This window comes from Mus pahari, chromosome 5 (genome assembly GCF_900095145.1).
Source record: "Mus pahari chromosome 5, PAHARI_EIJ_v1.1, whole genome shotgun sequence".
Classification (NCBI taxonomy): Eukaryota; Metazoa; Chordata; class Mammalia; order Rodentia; family Muridae; genus Mus; species Mus pahari.
The window spans coordinates 108,567,186-108,585,485 of record NC_034594.1 but is presented as its reverse complement, the minus strand read 5'-3'; the positions used below and the strand labels follow the sequence as shown (position 1 = coordinate 108,585,485).

The following is an 18,300-nucleotide window of genomic DNA, read 5'->3' as shown; positions in this document are numbered from 1 at the left end:
CCAAAACACTACCCGGGACCCCAGGGTCTTCTGTCCCATCAGGAGGGGACACTGGAGCTCAGTGAGCTTGGCCAGTCCTTCAGTTCATCTGGGCACTTAGGAAGGGAGTGTACATCCTCTAGGGGGTGCCGAGAGGCTAGGAATCAATAGTGGTTCTTCTCTGCTGTGGGAGGAGGCCACGCTTCCTAGATCCTTGCCATTGGGCATGCCCTTGAAGGGTCCACTGAGTTACACGCTCTCTGTTATCCCGCAAGACCCTCTGTAGAGTTCACCACTCACTGAAGTCCTTGTGAGTGCCAAGGACCCCCCAAGTTCAAGTAGGAGCCAGCGGACAGAGAGATTTCAGGGAAAGTGAGACAAGACAGCAGCCCTCCTCCTGTCGGAAGTGGAGAAGCCATGCTTCCCCTGTGGCCTCCATATCCCTTTCCTGAAAGCACTGTAAGACAGGGCCAGTGGCGCTTGTCGCCATACTTTGTGAAGCAGTTGGCACTGAACTCAGTTCTCAGAGTGTTGAGGCAGGGTGAGGAGGAAGATGGCTGGATGCTACTGCCGAGGGTTCTCGACTCCTTGTTGTCTCTGAGACGTGCTGATCCCTTCAATCGGTGTTCTTGCTGCACCAGGGACATGGGCATGGCCATGGGACTCTTGTTAGGAAGGTGGTTACAGGAAACACACACGTATGTGTGCAAAGGCGGTGCTTGCGTGAGAGCAAAGGATGCTGAGCTGGAGGTGAGAGGCCTCTGGAGCTCTGAGGTGGTAGACATGCACGTCTCATCTTCAAGCTGACTAGGAATTACACTCTTGTATAGGGAGGGGGTGAAGAGGGGGTGGCAGGGACCATTGTGATCTCTCCTTCCCCATTGGTTGACCGGAAGGAACAAGCTCTCAGCGAATGAGAACTGACCCAGAGCACACCAAAGCCCTTTGCTGCTGCTTGCTTCCCTTGCTGGCTGGGAACTCTTGGCCTCACATGTTGAGTCACAGAACTGAGGTGGGGAAGCTAGGTTGGAGCGCCCTCTTCCCGGGTACATGGTATAGATTGTGGGCTCCTTTGCCTATCTGTATTAGGCTCCATCAAGACTTCTAGCTGAGTAGCCGTTGTGGAAGTATCCCAGAGGAGGCTTCTCAATACCAGACATTGTCCCAGGTGCCCTAAGGTCTTGCACTTGAGACAGACGTGTTGGGCAGCCAGAGTGGACTCTCTAAGTTTTCTGTGCTTTAGCTTTGGGGGTCTCCAAAGCGTCCTAGTGATGTGGAGGACACGCCTGGGTGAATCTGAGCCAGGTGTTCAGTTCAGGTTATCAGGAAACCTGCAGAGAGCGGCTAGAGAGAAGACCAAGGTGCAAAGACCTCCAGGCTTGAACGGCCCTTAGAGCTCCTGTCTTTAGATTCATCTTTGTCCCCTGGGCCAGGAACCCTCCTGCATGGCTGCGATCGCTAAAGCCCAAGGCCTTCCACTTGAATGCCTCTCTGACAGGGGGCTCAACGTTTTCAAAGCATCCTAACACTTCTTGTCAGGAGTAGACCCTGCTCACGCAGAATGGACCACCACTCCCTACAGCATCCTCCCCTGGGTCCATTTGAGCCCCCCGAGTACCAGGGCTTAAGTGGAGCCTCGTGCCTCTGTGGCAGCTCTTCTGATGTTTGAGACAGCTGTATCCCAGACTGCTTCTCTCCAAACTGGCCACTCCCCAGTCGTTGGGCCCTGTGAGTGTAGGCTGGGGCTGTCAGTCTTCAGGGCCTGTCTTTCCCTCCTGCCACTCAAGGTCACATGTGGGCAGCGCAGCAGATGTGAGGTTCTCACTGAGTACAGCCACACACGCGCCCCCAGGTCTGCATCGACGCTATTCGGCGCTGAGGGATGAATCTGCCAAGGTAAGGGGTGGAGGGACATGCGTGGAGGGTCTCCCTGGGGAATGTGGGGTCAGTTCAGCCATGTGTCTGGCTCCAGTTACAGACGACTGGCGTGTGGTGCAAAGCCTCGCCCAGCCTTCTCCCCTGTCAGTGACAGCTGCAGCCTTGGGGTTGGGACTCTTGTCAGCTGCAACAGCTGTAACCCCCCCCCCCCTTACCTCAGCCTCCTAGTGGGCAAAAGGTAGGGGAGTGGAAGGCGGTCAGTGGTCCCTGAGGCCCCACTACAGCCTCTGAGCGTGTGCCTGGGTGTGCACCATTCATTTCTGGTGGCCAGAGACAGGGCTGGAAGGGTAAAATGGAATTAATGAGCTTCCTGGAACTAAAGCGTGGCTTATAGTGTCGAGGAGGAAGAAATGGCAGATTAACTGGCCCCCAGGCAATGGCACCTGAGAAGCAGCTGGGAGTTTATACTCTTGTCCATGAAGATGGGGTGGGGGGCAGGGAAAGAGAAGGGGCAGAAGAGGGCCAGCTGTCTGCCAATTGCCAGTCCTCATTTGCTCTGGGGCCCAGAGAGAACACCTCATTGGATGGGGAAAGAGTCATCTTCACTTTTGAGGAACCCCTAATCTGAGCTTGGTGTGGGGGTTAGCGTGCTTGGAAGGCTGAGGAACCCCTAATCTGAGCTTGGTGTGTGGGGCAGGCATGCAGGAAGCTAGGCCGAGAGGCAGGCAGGCATGCAGGAAGCTGGGCAGAGAGGCAGGCAGGCATGCAGGAAGCTAGACGGAGAGGCAGGCAGGCATGCAGGAAGCTAGACGGAGAGGCAGGCAGGCATGCAGGAAGCTGGGCGGAGAGGCAGGTAGGCTGGGATGCAGGTGAATCTGGTCACAGTCTGAAGGCTTCTTCTTTTCTACCTCTCCTGACTCTTTACTCCACTGTTTATAAGAACACAGCAGCCGCTTAGATGCTCCATGCAAAAGAGGCAGAGACTGAAATGCAACCCTGGGGCGGTTGTGTGTGTGTGTGTGTGTGGGGGGGGTGAGGGTGTCAGAGCCCTTCTCTGGTCACCTCCTTCTCTGGTCCGGAGGAGGTGCAGGGTTCTAGCCCCTAGCTGTCCAGGATTCTTTTTTTTATGTAAATATATGCATTTCTTTTTTTTTAAAAAGATTTATTTGTTTATTATATGTAAGTACACTGTAGCTATCTTCAGACACTCCAGAAGAGGGTGTCAGATCTTGTTACAGATGGTTATGAGCCACCATGTGGTTGCTGGGATTTGAANGTAGCTATCTTCAGACACTCCAGAAGAGGGTGTCAGATCTTGTTACAGATGGTTATGAGCCACCATGTGGTTGCTGGGATTTGAACTCCAGACCCTCGGAAGAACAGTCGGGTGCTCTTACCCACTGAGCCATCTCACCAGCCCTATCCAGGGTTCTTACTGTCACTCCTTTCCTTTGCTAAGGACTGGAAGCCATCGCCACTGCCAGGGGTGTTGGGTGCCACCACGCCTGCCTTTGACAGTGACCCTGAGATCTCTGATGTGGATGAGGATGAGCCTGGGGGCTTGGTGGGCACTCAGGTCGATGTCATCTCACCCGGTGGCCATTCGGATGCCCAGACCCTGGCCATGATGCTGCAGGAGCAGCTAGATGCCATCAACCAGGAGATCAGGTGGGGTGGGAGTGAAGCTGCAAGACGCCTGGGAGGATGAGCCCTTTGGTTGGGGCCCTGCAGGAGAAGTACTGGCTCATGTCCCGTCTTACAGCTTAGGACAGCCACTCAGGGACACGCTGTGGGCACCAGGCAAGGATTCGGGCCTCATATTGACCCCAGAGGGGCAGGGCTCCAGATGACTTTAGGTGTCATCCGTCCCCTCTGGGCTGGGAGGTGGGTGGGCTTGGGAAGATGGAGCTATCTGTGTTCCTGGTATTCAGTATGCCCGTGACGAGCCAGCTCAGGGTGGGAGCTTTGTCTATGTGATGGTTAGTCGGGGGGGGGGGGGGTTAGTGATTTGCTTACAGTTGCATGCTAAGTGGCTGAGCCCGGACCCAAGTACAGGTAGCAGCTCCCCAGTGCCATTGCCTCTCAACCTCTAAGGCCACATCAAATGGAACTGGAGACAGGGAAGGTTGTCAAAACCTTTACTTCATCCTGTGTCTCTAGCAAGCTTATTCATGGCACCATCATGTAGCGAGGTGCAATTGACCGGCTGTTGACGTCAGACTTCCAAATCTGAGTAATCAAGACCACAGTGTGGCCCTCCATAGAGTATCCCAGTAGCCGTAGCTACCATTTGCTGTCCCAGCAGATTTTTCAAGAGAAAAGACATTTGGATGGCTTCAGTGTGGGGAAGGTGTCGTCTCCGAGTAAGGACACGCCCCTCTCTGAAGCACAGTTGGCTTCTTTGCTTCAGTGGGTGTGAATGCATATGCCCAGCTCTCTCTGAGTGCCCCTCAGGCACGACACACCACCTCCCGTGTTTCTCATTCTCAGTGCAACAGAGGTAACCTAATTAGAGGCTGGCATGAATTTACAAAATGCCCCGTTTGGGCACAAACAGGATGCCAGTAGTGGCGTGTCCTGGGAGCAAAGGCCACTCAAGGTCACTCCTGTAGCTAGTGCAGCTCAGAGTTTCCTGCTGAGATGGGTCATAGTTCATGGACCAAACGCCTCCTTCCAGAAATTAGCTTTTGTTAAACTGGGGAGGTGGCTGGCCAAAGAGCCCTGGGAGCCCTGGTGGTGTCTATGGGTGTTGCCCACCTTTGGTGTTAGGGTGCTGAGTGCAAGGCAGTACCTTGGAGCACCCTGGTTTTCTGAGCAGAATGATCCAGGAGGAGAAGGAGTCCACTGAGCTTCGAGCTGAGGAAATCGAGACCCGTGTGACCAGCGGCAGCATGGAGGCCCTCAACCTGACCCAGCTGCGCAAGCGCGGCTCTATCCCCACCTCTCTGACCGCCCTTTCCCTGGCCAGTGCATCTCCACCGCTCAGTGGCCGCTCCACACCCAAGCTCACTTCCCGAAGCGCTGCCCAGGATCTGGACCGAATGGGGGTCATGACCCTGGTGAGTCTGGGTGGTGGTTGAGAGGCCCTGCGGCCCCTAGGCCCATGGATGCCATTCTGGCATCTTTTGCCTGTGACATGACACGCTGGGTCACCAGCGTGCCCTTCTGGGTAGAAAGGACTTTGTAACATCCTCCCTGCTCCCTGCTTTGGATGATCACAGTAGGCTTAAAGCCATGCCCCGCTGCTGGCTGCTCTCTTCCTGGGAGGGGATTTATCTTTCCAGGTGCTCTGCTCCACTGTGGTACCCTTTCCAGGCTGGTGTGCGTCCACGGCTCCTCCGCTCCCATCCTAAGCAGGCTCGCCCTTTCCTCTTTCTCTCTTTCAGCCCAGCGACTTAAGAAAGCATAGGAGGAAGCTGCTGGTGAGTGCTTCCCGACACCCAGGTACTAGCGGGTTACAGGGTTACCAGCGTCCAGACCCTTTCCTCTGGGCTTCTGCCCCTGGCCCTGGGGTCTGAGTTTACCTTGAGAGGCCACAGGGCCTCCCCGAAACATTCTCTGGTTCTCTGATCCTCTGCCTTGTCTGGGCTGGGTAGGCAGGCCCCAGCTCTCTCCCTCTACCCCCTGACAACCCCACTGTCTGTTCAGTCGCCAGTGTCTCGGGAAGAGAACCGAGAGGATAAAGCCACCATAAAATGTGAGACTTCTCCTCCTTCCTCACCCAGGACGCTGCGGCTGGAGAAGCTTGGCCACCCCGGCCTGAGTCAAGAAGAGGGCAAGAGGTGAGTGAGCAGGGTAGGCTCCACCTCTGGTCTCTGTCGCGCAGCCTTGGAGGGGCTGCATCTCACCTGCCATAGGCGCTTGACCGCTTCATTTCTACTTGGGACGCCATCTGAGATTGACGTTCCCACATCTCCCTTGGTCACCTGCTTTGGCTACACCCCCTGCCATCTCCCCACCCCCCACACAGATAGCAAACACCTTCCTGAACTCTAACTTCCATCTCTCTTGCTGCAATTGAAGTGTGTTTCTTCTTCTTCACCCCCTCCTGGCTGTCATCCTGTAGTGCCTTGGAGGCCCAGGACAGTAACCCCAGCAGCAGCAACAGCAGCCAGGACTCCCTGCACAAGGGCGCCAAGCGCAAGGGCATCAAGTCATCCATTGGCCGCCTGTTTGGGAAGAAGGAGAAGGGCAGGCTGATCCAGCTGAGTCGGGACGCCACGGGCCATGGTCTCTGCCTTTCACCCAGAGGGCTGGGCGGGTACTGGGGAGTCAGCATCCAGAGGGCCTGCTTTGTTTGCCTGTCCTGGGGGCTTGTGGGTGGGAACCAGATGCCCACCGCTTCCAGCTCTGGAGAGAGAGAGGTTTTCATAGGGCTGTCTCATGCTGGACTGGGTTACCTCATGAGGTTCTGGGCTCCTGTGCCTAAGAGTGCCAGGTGGTGGCTGCTGTTCACTGACCTGACATGTGGAGGCAAAGATGGCTCCCTGCAGCTGCTTCCTCTGTGGAGCATTTCTGATGGGCATTCTAGGACCTGAGGGCAACCATCCTGGCTCTCTTTCATTTAATTAACTAATTAAATAACTTCCATATGTATATATGTATGTATGTATGCATGTATGTATATTGTCTATTTATTTTTGTTGGTCATGTTTGGTTCTGTCCTAGGTCTCTGGGCCATCCAGCCTGTTTCCTGTCCCTCCAGGCAGTGTCACACATGGGCTCCCCCTTGTGGCATGGGTCTCAAGTTGGGCAAGTCACTGGCTGTGCCCCAGCTCTTAAGAGTTGGATCACCACTAGATCTAACTCCTAAGTGCATCTGAGTTTTCACAGGGCTCAGGATGAAATCTTCTGCTTTGTTTGTTTCTTCCATTATGAGGGCTAGAACTCAGGGCCTCCTACATACTAGAAAAGTGCTCTACCACTGGGTCATATCCCTAGGCCTCTGTTTAAGATTGGGTTGCATTATGCTGTCCAGACTGGCCTTGAAATGCACTCTGCTGTCAGTGTTAGCCTTGAACTTATGATCCTTTTGCCTCAGTTTCTTAGTAGCTGGGATTATAGGACTGGGTTACCAGGCTGGGTTCTAATTATAATTTAATGTTTATTTATTATTATTATTTTGTGTGTGTGTGTGTGTGTGCGCGCACGCGCGCGCGCATGTGCGTGTGCACGTGCATGTGCATGTCTGTGAGAGTGTGTGTTTGAGATAGAGCCTTGCTATGTGCCCTTGATTGGTCTAGTACTTGCTGTGTATCCTAGGGTGGGTCTAAACTCATAGTAATCCTCCTGTCTCTGCCTCCTGAGTGCTGGGATTACAGATTCTGTGGCCTTTTTTTGTTGTTGTTGGAGAAGATGTTTGGGCAGGAGTGGCCCTTCTGACATCGTGTGGTGGTGGAAAGCTGTGGTTATGCTTGGCCTGTGAGAGGCACACACTAAACACTCACCTTTCCATCCTTGCTCCATCCACTTCCTCCTCCCTCTGTCTCTCCTTCCTCTTTTGTCCACCATTTCCCCAGTCATTATCTACACATTAAGGAACCCCATTTCAGCATACAACTCAGAGGGCCTGGCAGCTGATTCAAAAAGGAAAAACAATGAAGTTGTCCCAAAATACTGTGTTGTGGAGATGGCCCAGGTGCTGCAGGACCCAGCGGTAGCTGGAAGGGCTGGAGAAGGGCACAGGAACCCTCTGCTGGGCAGCTCTGAGCTGAAGCCTGCAGGGTGACAGACTTTGCCCAAGACAAGAAGGGTGTGTGTGTGGAGGAGAGGGTGCAGCTTGAGGAAGGGGAAGACATGGGGAAAAGGCCTGTGTGTGCCACTGCCCACTGTAGAGGAGGAAGAAGCGGGAAGATTGGGGCAGAGGAATGGATAGCTGGCTTCTTCTCAGAGGAAGAACTTGATCAGCTGGAAGAAAGGAACCTATGTACCTAAATGCATAATTAGACCTTCCCTGACTTCCCGGGGAAGGTGTGAATCAGAACACAGCTCTCTGAGAAAAGAAGACAACGAGGAGGGTGGGAGTCTCAGCCTGGGAGAGAAGCAGAGCAGGCAGGCAGGGAGTGGAGCCAGTGACAGAAAGGTCTGCTCAGTGGCAGAGAGAGCCTGGGAGAGGCGTGATTTCTCGTTCCGCATCCAGCACCGACAGCTAAGCTTGTCCGTCTTGCACTGCTGCTGTCTGTGGACAGAGTGGCCAGGCCTACAGTGACTTCAGTGACAATGCCCTCTCCCAGGAATTCTCAAGGCTTTCATCCTGAATCTGGGAGATTGTCAGTAGGAGAGAGTGAAGGGGAGCTCCCCTTTGGGGTCCGTGCAAGTGAATGCACCTGGGGAGAAGCTGGTGTGCAAGAGGACACCCAGAGATGGTGCGCGCGCGTGTGTGTGTGTGTGTGTGTGTGTGTGTGTGTGTGTGTGTATACATGCATATGCACAAAGAGAGAGACAGAAAAGTAGAGGGAGAGAAAGAGAGGGACAGACAGACAGGTCTCTCTTACACACACACACACACACACACACACACACACACACACACACACACACGTATGATAGACAGAGTGTGGCCAGAGAATTTTGCCCAAGAGATAGATCTCTTAATAGTTTCTTTATCAAGTCAGGATAGTCCTTTCTGAATTCTTTCCTGTGTCCGTTCATATTTTCTCTTGGGGTTGCTTTGCACCTTGGCTTAGAGATGTAGTGGGTTCTGCCTAGGGGTCTAGAGTGGAACAACTCTGGCCCACCTTGCTGGAAAACACTGCCAGGGCTCAGGATCCCCCGGGGATGAATCAACCAGTGTCATTCTGGGGCTTCCTGGAATGTGGAGACTTCAGGGGGGAATGAGATGGGGACCTGTCGGCTTTGCTTGGGTTGCTCTGTGTGGAGAAGGCGCCTGCTGCTGCTGTTGCTGCTTGTTTGTTTTCTAGGTCCAGGCCAAGGCAGAAGCAGAAGGGCTGCTGACATGCCTGTGTCTTCCTTTCCAGTTCTGCTCACAGACTCCGAGCTCAGTCTGCAGGAACCAATGGTACCTGCCAAGTTGGGGACCCAGGCTGAGAAGGACCGGCGATTGAAAAAGAAGTAAGAGCCTTGGACCAAGGTGCTACTAGGGTGGCCTGGGCCCCCAGCTGCTTTTCCTCCCCCCACCCCTGTTTTGAGCTCAGAGAGATAAGAGTCCAGCAAGACTTGGTGCATGTGGGCACACCTGAGCAGTCCCGAGTTGAGGGCGAGGCCTCAGGATGATCCAGGGAACAGGAAGCTGTGGGAGAGTAATCCGGGGCCTATGGTTCTCTTGCAGGGCACATGGAGATGGCTAAGTCAGTGTGTGTGAGGTGTGAGGCCACTGTGGGCATGCAGGGTGTTTCCTGACCCACTTTGAAGTTTCATATTGCTTCAGGCATAGAGCAGAAGAATTCAAGGGTGGGGATCGGGGGAAGAGCGAACGACAGCTCTTGGCCCAGCCTGGAGTGGTCCCCAGGACTCAGTCTGGTTGAGAGAACAAAACACTAGTGAGCCTGTTGTTCCTCCCCCAAGACACCAGCTGCTTGAAGATGCTCGCCGAAAAGGAATGCCCTTTGCCCAATGGGATGGCCCCACGGTAGTCTCCTGGCTGGAGGTGAGCCTGGGCGAGGGAGATTGCTCTGGGATCTGGAGGGAGGACCATGTGAGGCTGGTTTCCCCATTCCTACCTGCGAGGATAACCCTCTGTGAACCCAAGTCACTTGTGTCTGCCCTCGGGGTTTGCTTTGCACCCAGCTTTAGTGGGATGAGGACTCCTAAGCAGCAGGTGTGATGTCTCTATAACATCACCAGAGTATTTCTCCCAGATAAATCCGTATGTGCCAGACCAAGAACGAGGGAGCAGGTTACAGAGACATCAGTCTTTCACAGGCAGACTCGCTCTCCCGCCAGGCTGCCCCAGGAGTAACCACCCAAATGATGCTGAGTTGTTCCCCTGTGCCCGATGTCTGTAGCTCTGGGTGGGGATGCCTGCCTGGTATGTGGCAGCCTGCCGGGCCAACGTCAAGAGTGGCGCCATCATGTCCGCCCTGTCGGACACGGAGATCCAGCGGGAGATCGGCATCAGCAATGCCCTCCACAGACTCAAGCTCCGCCTGGCCATCCAGGAGATGGTGTCACTGACGAGCCCCTCAGCTCCGCCTACCTCCAGGACTGTGAGTAGCCTCCTTCATCCTCAGGTCAATAAAGGCCCTGACATAGTATTTTCACAGTCTCCCACTGGTCTTTAGGAAGGCGAAGGCAGGAGCACTGAGCCCCGCTTTAACCTCCCACCTCCACCAAACACTCTCCCCAGTCTTCAGGAAGGTGCAATGTTGATTCTGGGAGGATCCTTTCAGATCTGGTTCTCTGCCTCCCATGGGACACCCATATGTTCCACTTCCCCTTGCCTTCCTGACAATAACTGCAGATCTGGGGACGGTTTCTAGGATAGATTGCGTAGAGCTAGCCTGTGGGGAGCTATGGGGCTAGGTACATGGGAGGAGTTGGAGAAGGGAAAGTTGTACTTGGGGCCTCCTCTGGGGGTCTTGAGGGGTGGGGTTGGGGCATCAGGGACTAGGATGCCTTCCTCTCTGCCTGCAGTCTTCAGGGAATGTCTGGGTGACCCACGAAGAGATGGAAACTCTGGCAACATCTACCAAAACAGTGAGTCTCCCCCTTGGCCTGAGGACCAGTGACACCTATGAAGATTTAAGTGGAAGGTGTGGGGAGCCAGAGGCAGCTGGCAGAGATCTAGCATCCCTGATGTTGCCTAGTTCTGTTCTCAGGGTGGAGGACTGTGGCATACGCAAGATGAGATTGGGAGTCATGGTGGTATATGTTGCAGGCTCTGTTCCAGCAGTCATAAGACCCTTAGTGGCACTGGGCTACAGAAAGCTCTGCCCTGTTATGGGCCTGAGTCACAAACTCAGTGTTCATGGCTTGGTCCTAGGGAGCAGTCAAACCTGGGAACCAGGAAACATAGTTTTGCTACACAAACGTGTTTCCCTCCCCACAGACATGCACGTGTACACCAGCTTTCTCAACTGACCTAGCTAGCTATTCTGGTCACCCACTAGCTTCTGGGGTGTCTTTCCTCCTCTTTTGGGGGAGCCTGGGTGGAGGCTCCGGGTTTCTTGACTTTCGTGTCTCCCCTGACATGCGGCGTTGGTTCCTGCTAGGACAGTGAGGAGGGCAGCTGGGCCCAGGTAAGACCCCTCCTCCCGCATCAGAACTACTACTCTGTGAAGGTCTGGGCAGCATCCCCCCACCAGGCTCTAAATGGCACAGCTGGCCAAGTCCAGTGTGTGCATGTCCTTGTCACACGCAAAGGCCTGGACAAAGTTCCTTCCCCTCTCTACCCCCAAACTCCCTTTTTCATTCTTTCTGCTTTCGTAGGATGACAGGTGAGGAGTCCTGGGGGGCTGAGTCCCCTGCATGCTGGAGCCTTCACAATTGGACACTCTGTTCATGAGTGATGAGTCTTAGATTCAGACAATCCTCTTCCAGTCCTTATCTTCCAAAGGTCACTTTTGTGAGCAAGTATTTACTGAGCATCTATTAGGATTGGCCGGTCTAAAGTTTCTCAATGAGTGAAGGGATGACATCAATGAGTAGTTTAATGGAATAAAAGGAAGGATGAGGGGCTGGTGAGATGGCTCAGCGGTTAAGAGCACCGACTGCTCTTCCAAAGGTCCTGAGTTCAAATTCCAGCAACCACGTGGTGGCTCACAACCATCTGTAACAAAAATCTGATGCCCTCTTCTGGAGTGTCTGAAGACAGCTACAGTATACACACATGTAATAAATAAATAAATCTTTTTTTTTTTTTTAAAAAGGGAAGGATGATGTTTACAAACACAGGGACAGTGTGGGACAGTGGCTACTGTGGTGGACAGTGAGGCAGGGCAGCCATGATTGCACTCCCTGACCACACTATCAGGCTACACAGAATTCACTCCATAGACCAGGCTGGCCTTTGAACTCAGAGATCCACCCGCCTCTTCCCATTAAGTGTTGGGATTAAAGGCGTGAGCCACCATCACCAGGCTAACACCTTCTTTCTTATAGTAGCAGGATGGTAGACAGTCGGGTGTAGCTCTTGTGTGTGGGCAGGGCAGTGGGGAACAGGACGCAGGGGAAAGGGCAGAGGCTGTCCTAGTTCTGCACTTGGACGCGGACCACGGAGGATAACTTCATTTGTCTGCTTGGTAATAAACATATTCTATTCGGTGTACAATTTTACATATATCAGCGCGTACAGTTTCCTTTTAAAACAGAACAGCTCAATGTGAAAACATTTAGCAGGGTACAGGAAAGGCGGTTGAGGGTTGCTATCAAGACTGAACTGTTCTAAAGCTCAGTGGTCAGGGAGTCCCTGTTTGCTCTCTGCAGAGGTAATGCCTTGTAATGCAGGCTTCTTGAGGCAAGTGACATCATGAGTGGGAACGTTAGTAAAGGACCTGGAGAATTCCCCAAGTGATGACCGGGCCTTTGGGGAAACACAATGGCTATTCAGGCACAGGCTACTCTTTGCTTTTTTCTCCCCGGCCTTCAGCTAACATTCAATCATTCTCTGGACTTCGAAGCTAGCCATTCCCCAGTGTCAGGCTGGCATCCTTTGCAGATCCACTATACCCTGGCTGCCTCTCCTCTGGCTCAGCAGGCTTGAGGTTGACATAAGTTGGCAAGTTGTCCACACACCACTACACATCACCTTCCAGAGGTGGCAGGAAGGGCTCTGTTTTTCCTACTCCTTGGACAATTGCTCTTGTTCATTGATGTAGGCCAGAAGTTCTTGACCTGTGGGTCACAGTCACTTTGGGGGTCAGATGTCAGGTAGTTACATTATGATTCACAACAGTAGCAAACTACAGTTATGAAATAGCAACGCAGTTATTTTATGGTTGGGGGATACCTCAAGGTGAAGAACTGCAGAGGGTCACTGCATTAGGAAGCTTGAGGACCCCTGGTGTAGACAGCTGAAACCTGAGTAGACCTAGGTCATTTTGAGATCCTGAAATACTTCGGTCACCTCCGATCGCTATCAGCTCCTTAGTACTGAAATGTTATTGAACAGCTTTTGAACAGCTTGACCTCTCATGGGTGAAGGGGTGATTGGTATTTATCCCTAATAGATATGCTGCCTGTAACCTGTTGGCACTGCCTGCCTCCCCCTCCACCCCCTCTTTCGTGTCCCCAGACCCTGGCCTATGGAGACATGAATCACGAGTGGATTGGAAATGAATGGCTGCCCAGCCTGGGGCTCCCTCAGTACCGTAGTTACTTCATGGAGTGCCTGGTAGATGCCCGAATGCTGGATCACCTCACCAAGAAGGACCTGCGTGTCCACCTCAAGATGGTGGACAGTTTCCATAGGTGAGCCGGGCTGGAGCCAGGGCCGCCTTCCTGGCGTGTGGCGTCTCCCCCAGCCCCGGGGCTCTGTCTTTAGAAATGGAGGGAGCCCGTGTCTCGTCCCTGGGCCTGTTTTGGGTGGTAATAGCTTTCTCTGTTATGAAACTCCCTCGCATTCTTGTCATATTCTACAGGTTGTGGATTTGATCCTGTCACTTTTAGCCCTTAGGACACAGGTCGTTTTTTTTCAATGGCATCATCTTTGAGCGTTTCTGTTTATTCTGAATTTCCTTGCCTGTCTCTGGGCTTGCTGAATTCTCTGTGTTAACCAAGAATACTCACAGTGAATCAGGCATTGAGTTTAGGCACTGCATTTCTTCTAGGTCGTGTCATCATTGTAAAAGAATACTTTGTGAAATGCAGTGTAAGAAGGCAGGGCTTATATTGGTTCACGGTTGCAGGGTCCATACAGTCCATCATGCTGGACAAGTGAAGACAGCGCAGAAGCGTGAGGCAACTGGTCACTTTGCATTAGTAGTCAGGAAGAAGAGGGAGATGGAAGCTTGTGCTCTGTCGGCTTTCTCCTTTACATACAGTCTAGGACCCCAGCAGGGACTGGTGCTTGCTTATAGGAAGGACCTTCAGACCTCAAGGCTGTAAAACTCCAGAGCCAACCCCATGGCTTACTTCACCTAATGAGGCTCTAAGAGTTCTGTGACTTTTCCAAGCAGTACTGCCGTCTGGTGACCAAGTGTTCAAACACATGAGGGACCACTGCACCATCCCAGGGGCAATGGGCCTGCTGCGCTTTTGCATCCTCATGGGAGTGCCTCTGCTTGGGACCTCTGTTCCTTTATGCAGAGTGTCACTTAATCCTTTTCTTTCTTTTTGATGAAAAGATGTTTAAAAACATGTCATGGTAGAGATCCCACGCTGGCAGCCTGTGAGTAGACGTTTTGTTTGACCCACGTAGTTACCAGTATTTTGCTTTTGTTTTAATTTTTACACAGGGTTTCTCTGTGTAGCTCTGGCTGTCCTGGAATTCTCCCTCTGTAGATCAGGTTGGCCTTGAACTCACCTGCCTCAGAGTGCTGGGATTAAAGGCATGTGCCACCACTGCCCCACTTGCTTACATCATAGAAATTTAAATCTGGGCAGGATCTAGTTAACCCCTTCATGGCCATGGCCGAGGAGAAGGAGGCATGGGAAGCAGCAGCTTAGGGATGATGGCAGAGCACAGGTGGAACTAATTCTGTGCACTGGAGTTCAGTCCTGGGCCCCTAGCCTTTGTGACCCCACAGGGACTTGTGAGGGCTGCAGGGAAGCGAAGCTATATCTCCTCTGCCCTTCGCCCCTCACTGGGGCTGAAAGGGAGTCTTTGTCTTTGCCTGGGTGGCTGCCAGCCCCAACTGCACCTGTCTCCTCCTGGGTGATGGACAGCTGAGAGATGTGCTACTCCTCTGCCAGTCTGCCACGTGCCTGAACTGCTGGAGAATGCCCTCCCAGGCATGGTGGGAGCCCTCCCACAGCCCTGAGCCTGCCACAGGGTCATAGAGCAGCTCCGCTGCTTCAGGCTTCTTTTGTATCACCACATTGCTTGCCCTTGCCAGCCACTCTGCTGCCATTCCACTCGCCATTACAATACCGCGGTCTTTGTTTCCTGTTAGAGCCTGGTGACAAGGACTCCCGCTCTATAGCCCAGGCTGGCCTCAAACTCACAGCTCTCCTCCCGTCTCTTCCTCCAAGTTTTAGGATCACAGGTGTGAGCCCTCATGCGGGACCTCAGAAGGAGATCCTGGGTCTGGAGTTTTTCCCTTTCTTTTTTGAAACAGGGTTTCTCTGTGTAGCCTCTGGCTGTTCTGGAACTCTGTAGACCAGGGTTTGAGTTCAGAGACCCTCCTGCCTCTGCTTCTTAGTGCTGGGCCTAAAGGCATGTGCCACCACTGGCTTAGATTTCTTCCCCCTTTGTTGCAACAGTTGGGATTTAGTGTAGGGTCTTTACACAGACATCAGCATGCCAACACTGAGTTATACCCACAGGTTCCCTTCCCTTTTTTGAAACAAGGTCTCATGTAGCCTAAGATGGCCTTAAACTTTCTATATAGTCAATGATAACCGTGATCCTCCTGCCTCCATTTCTAGGCATGTGCCTCTGCCCCTGGCCTCCCCGCCAGTTTTGTATTTTGAGACAGGGTCTCACTAAGTTGTCTGGTCTTGAACTGATTCTGTAATAACTCTTGAACTTGGGATCCTTTTGCATTAGCCTACGGAATAGCTTGGATTATAGGCTTGCACCAAAGCACTTTTGGAGCTGCTCACATAAGCCATTATTTTTATGACGAGGAAGGGGCATTGAAGAACGGAGGTAGCAAATACAGGAGAGGTTGTTTCTATCTGCTCACTTAGCTGGACTAATCTTTTTCATCTTTTCACGCCTCACCCAGTGCTTCTTGGATCAGGGTACTCCACTGAGTGGGGTTCTACTGTTGTCGATCCCTGTCCCACGTCAACCACACCTACCCTCCTAACAGTGGTCCTCTTTCTGAGTCCCTGAGACGTACTGGGCCCTTCCATTCATTGTCAATTTTAGTCCCCAGTACAACCCTTAAAGAGAGGCAGAGCTCTACCTTACAGATGCCCGCTGCCCTCTGGTAGGCTTTGCCGATGTTGGCTTTCAACCCCATCTTGACCTAACTTCAAGGGCTTTATAGTTTTGCTATGTTGTACAATAGCTGTGAAAGTCATAGGAACTGTGTAAAAGATTACAGTGAGCCTGATGTGTGGGGCATTTCCCACCAGGGGCTGCCTCTTTATAGTCATTCAGAGCTTAAGACAACCGCTTGAGCCATCAATACAGGCAGCTGAGAAACATATCTCTGAGCTGTGAGTGTTCCAGGCAGAAGAGCTTTGGGAGTAGTCTGTATAATTTAATCTCAAAGTGGTTAGAGTTGGGAGGAGACTTCTGTTCCATTCCTCAGTGTGTGGGAAAAGCCCAGAAGGCGAAAGAGGACCTGTCAAGGCAGGACCCTTACATTTGTCCCCCTGTAAATGAGCTGCCCAGCCGTGGAGGTATTACACTGTTACTCAGCCAGCACTGTGGAAGTGCTGTAGGGTGAGTCCTAGATTCAGATAGGCTTGGACTAAGGGCCTTGGGGCCCCTTCTAGCCCAAGGTTCTCTGTCTGACTTACTGGTCATTCACTGCTTATCACTGCTCTTTTAGTATAGTTAATAAGTTAGGAGAATTGTCTCATTTTCTCATTAAGCACTTACCTAGGACATGCTAGAGATCTGTGACCGTGAGTTAAACAGTCCCGCCCCCAGGAAGGGTACATTGTGACTTGGTGAGACAAGACAGTTAAGGAGCTAGGAAAAAAATGAGACCAAGTTACTGTGGGAGTGTGGTGCGGAGGTGGTGGTGAAGTGTGAGTCTGCTGAGTGAACAAAGACTTAAAGGTGAAGAAAGAGCCAACCACTTGGAAAATTGGGGGTAGGATGTTCTGGGCAGACATAGCAACCAGTGCAAAGGCCCTGGGGCTCCCAGGTCTCATACACCTTCCGTGTTTGAGGGGCAGCATGGTGGCAGCAGAGAAAACAAGTTGGGTGGGTAAGGGAACAAGTCCATTGGCAATCTGTAGGCCACAGAAAGGACTGAGGGAAACAGCAGTATGGAGTGTCTTGGATTTCTCTTTCCTTTGACTTGAGTGGCAATGATTTTTATTACTCCACCGCCTGTGAAGAAGGGACATGTCCATGACATCCAGAGCCCTCCCACCAGTCAGGCCCTTTGTTAGCATCTTCTTGCTGTAACAGCTGTAATACCTGACATAGCTCAGGAGAGGACACATTTATTTTTGCTCCTTGCTTGAGCCCTTCGTTGTGAAGGGGAAAGCGGAGAGAATGTCCGGGCTCTCAGGCTGTACTTTCATTCCATCTGGTCTCTGTGGGATGGAGCCGTCCATATTCAGGATGGGTCTCACCACCTCCCTTAGTCACCCCTGGACATGCCCTTGAAGACAACCCAGAGGTGCCTTTGACTCACCTAGGTTACCAAGGTGACCGTCAAATTTAGCCTGCACGGGCCCTTCCTGGCTGAAGCGGGAGATGCAAGCAGACCTCAGATCAGGTGCAAGCCACGGCAGCAGGAGCACGGGGGAAGGGGGGCCCAGAGTATATTCTCTGTGCTGCATGCAGTGGGCCTGAGCGCACTGTACCCACTATGGCTGGTACAGAATTGGGGCCCCGTGGGCGGGAATGCAGCCACCCTGAAGCCCTGGCTCAGGTGCTGTGTGTCTGCAGAACCAGCCTTCAGTATGGCATCATGTGTCTGAAGAGGCTGAATTATGACCGGAAGGAGCTGGAGAAGAGGCGGGAAGAGAGCCAGCATGAGATCAAGGGTAAGCTTGCCTTTGCCCTCAGCCTGAGGTCCAGCGAGCCTCAGGGAAGACTCAAATCAGCCTGTGTGACACAGTAGATATATTTCATGTGTGCTTATGTGTGGCTCCCCTTCCCCTCAGATGGTGCTGTGGACTGATGTGCTCATAGAAATTGATGATCTGGGGGGAAGAGGGAGGATTAAGTGAGAAAGAGGCAGGTTTTACATAAGACTCTGAAAATTGAAAAAAGAAGGCCACTTTGACCTTGGGTCAGGGGTGGGGGTGGGGATGGGGGTGGGATGGCCCATGCAGGGACTTCTGGGAGATGCAGTGAGGTGGAGCTGGCTGGAGGAGCCCAGATGCTGTGGAGGACAGAAAGATGTGGGAAGTGAGGGATGGGCTAAGGCTCTGCGTCTAGGAAACTTTACTTCTACACCTAGAAGAGCCTGGGCCACCATGCTTCCTTTTTGTCTGTTTCTTCCTCTGTCCTCCAGATGTGTTGGTCTGGACCAATGACCAGGTGGTTCACTGGGTCCAGTCTATAGGGCTAAGGGACTATGCAGGAAACCTACATGAGAGTGGTGTGCATGGCGCCCTGCTGGCCCTGGATGAGAACTTCGACCACAACACACTGGCCTTGGTTCTGCAGATCCCCACACAGAACACCCAGGTAGCCCTTCAGTCAGTCAATACCTTCCCCACCCCTCCTGTGTGTGTGTGTGTGTG

General features: G+C 52.7%; 1 protein-coding gene across 3 annotated transcripts in view; it reads left to right on the top strand.

Annotated features, from left to right (window-relative positions):
* The window catches only part of Ppfia4 (PTPRF interacting protein alpha 4), a 45,555-nt gene that overhangs the window by 21,630 nt on the left and 5,625 nt on the right, over positions 1–18,300 (top strand). For all 3 annotated transcript variants that reach the window (XR_003843876.1, XR_003843875.1, XM_029538653.1), the window contains 14 exons: positions 1,767–1,875; positions 3,317–3,525; positions 4,676–4,916; positions 5,244–5,279; positions 5,506–5,639; positions 5,924–6,087; positions 8,835–8,928; positions 9,382–9,463; positions 9,822–10,022; positions 10,450–10,512; positions 11,028–11,054; positions 13,049–13,224; positions 17,498–17,595; positions 18,069–18,244. Coding sequence is in view for 1 of the 3 variants with exons in the window: in XM_029538653.1 (XP_029394513.1) it covers positions 1,767–1,875; positions 3,317–3,525; positions 4,676–4,916; positions 5,244–5,279; positions 5,506–5,639; positions 5,924–6,087; positions 8,835–8,928; positions 9,382–9,463; positions 9,822–10,022; positions 10,450–10,512; positions 11,028–11,054; positions 13,049–13,224; positions 17,498–17,595; positions 18,069–18,244 (1,810 nt within the window). In the remaining 2 variants the exon portion in view is untranslated. The remainder of the gene's footprint in view (positions 1–1,766; positions 1,876–3,316; positions 3,526–4,675; positions 4,917–5,243; positions 5,280–5,505; positions 5,640–5,923; positions 6,088–8,834; positions 8,929–9,381; positions 9,464–9,821; positions 10,023–10,449; positions 10,513–11,027; positions 11,055–13,048; positions 13,225–17,497; positions 17,596–18,068; positions 18,245–18,300) is intronic.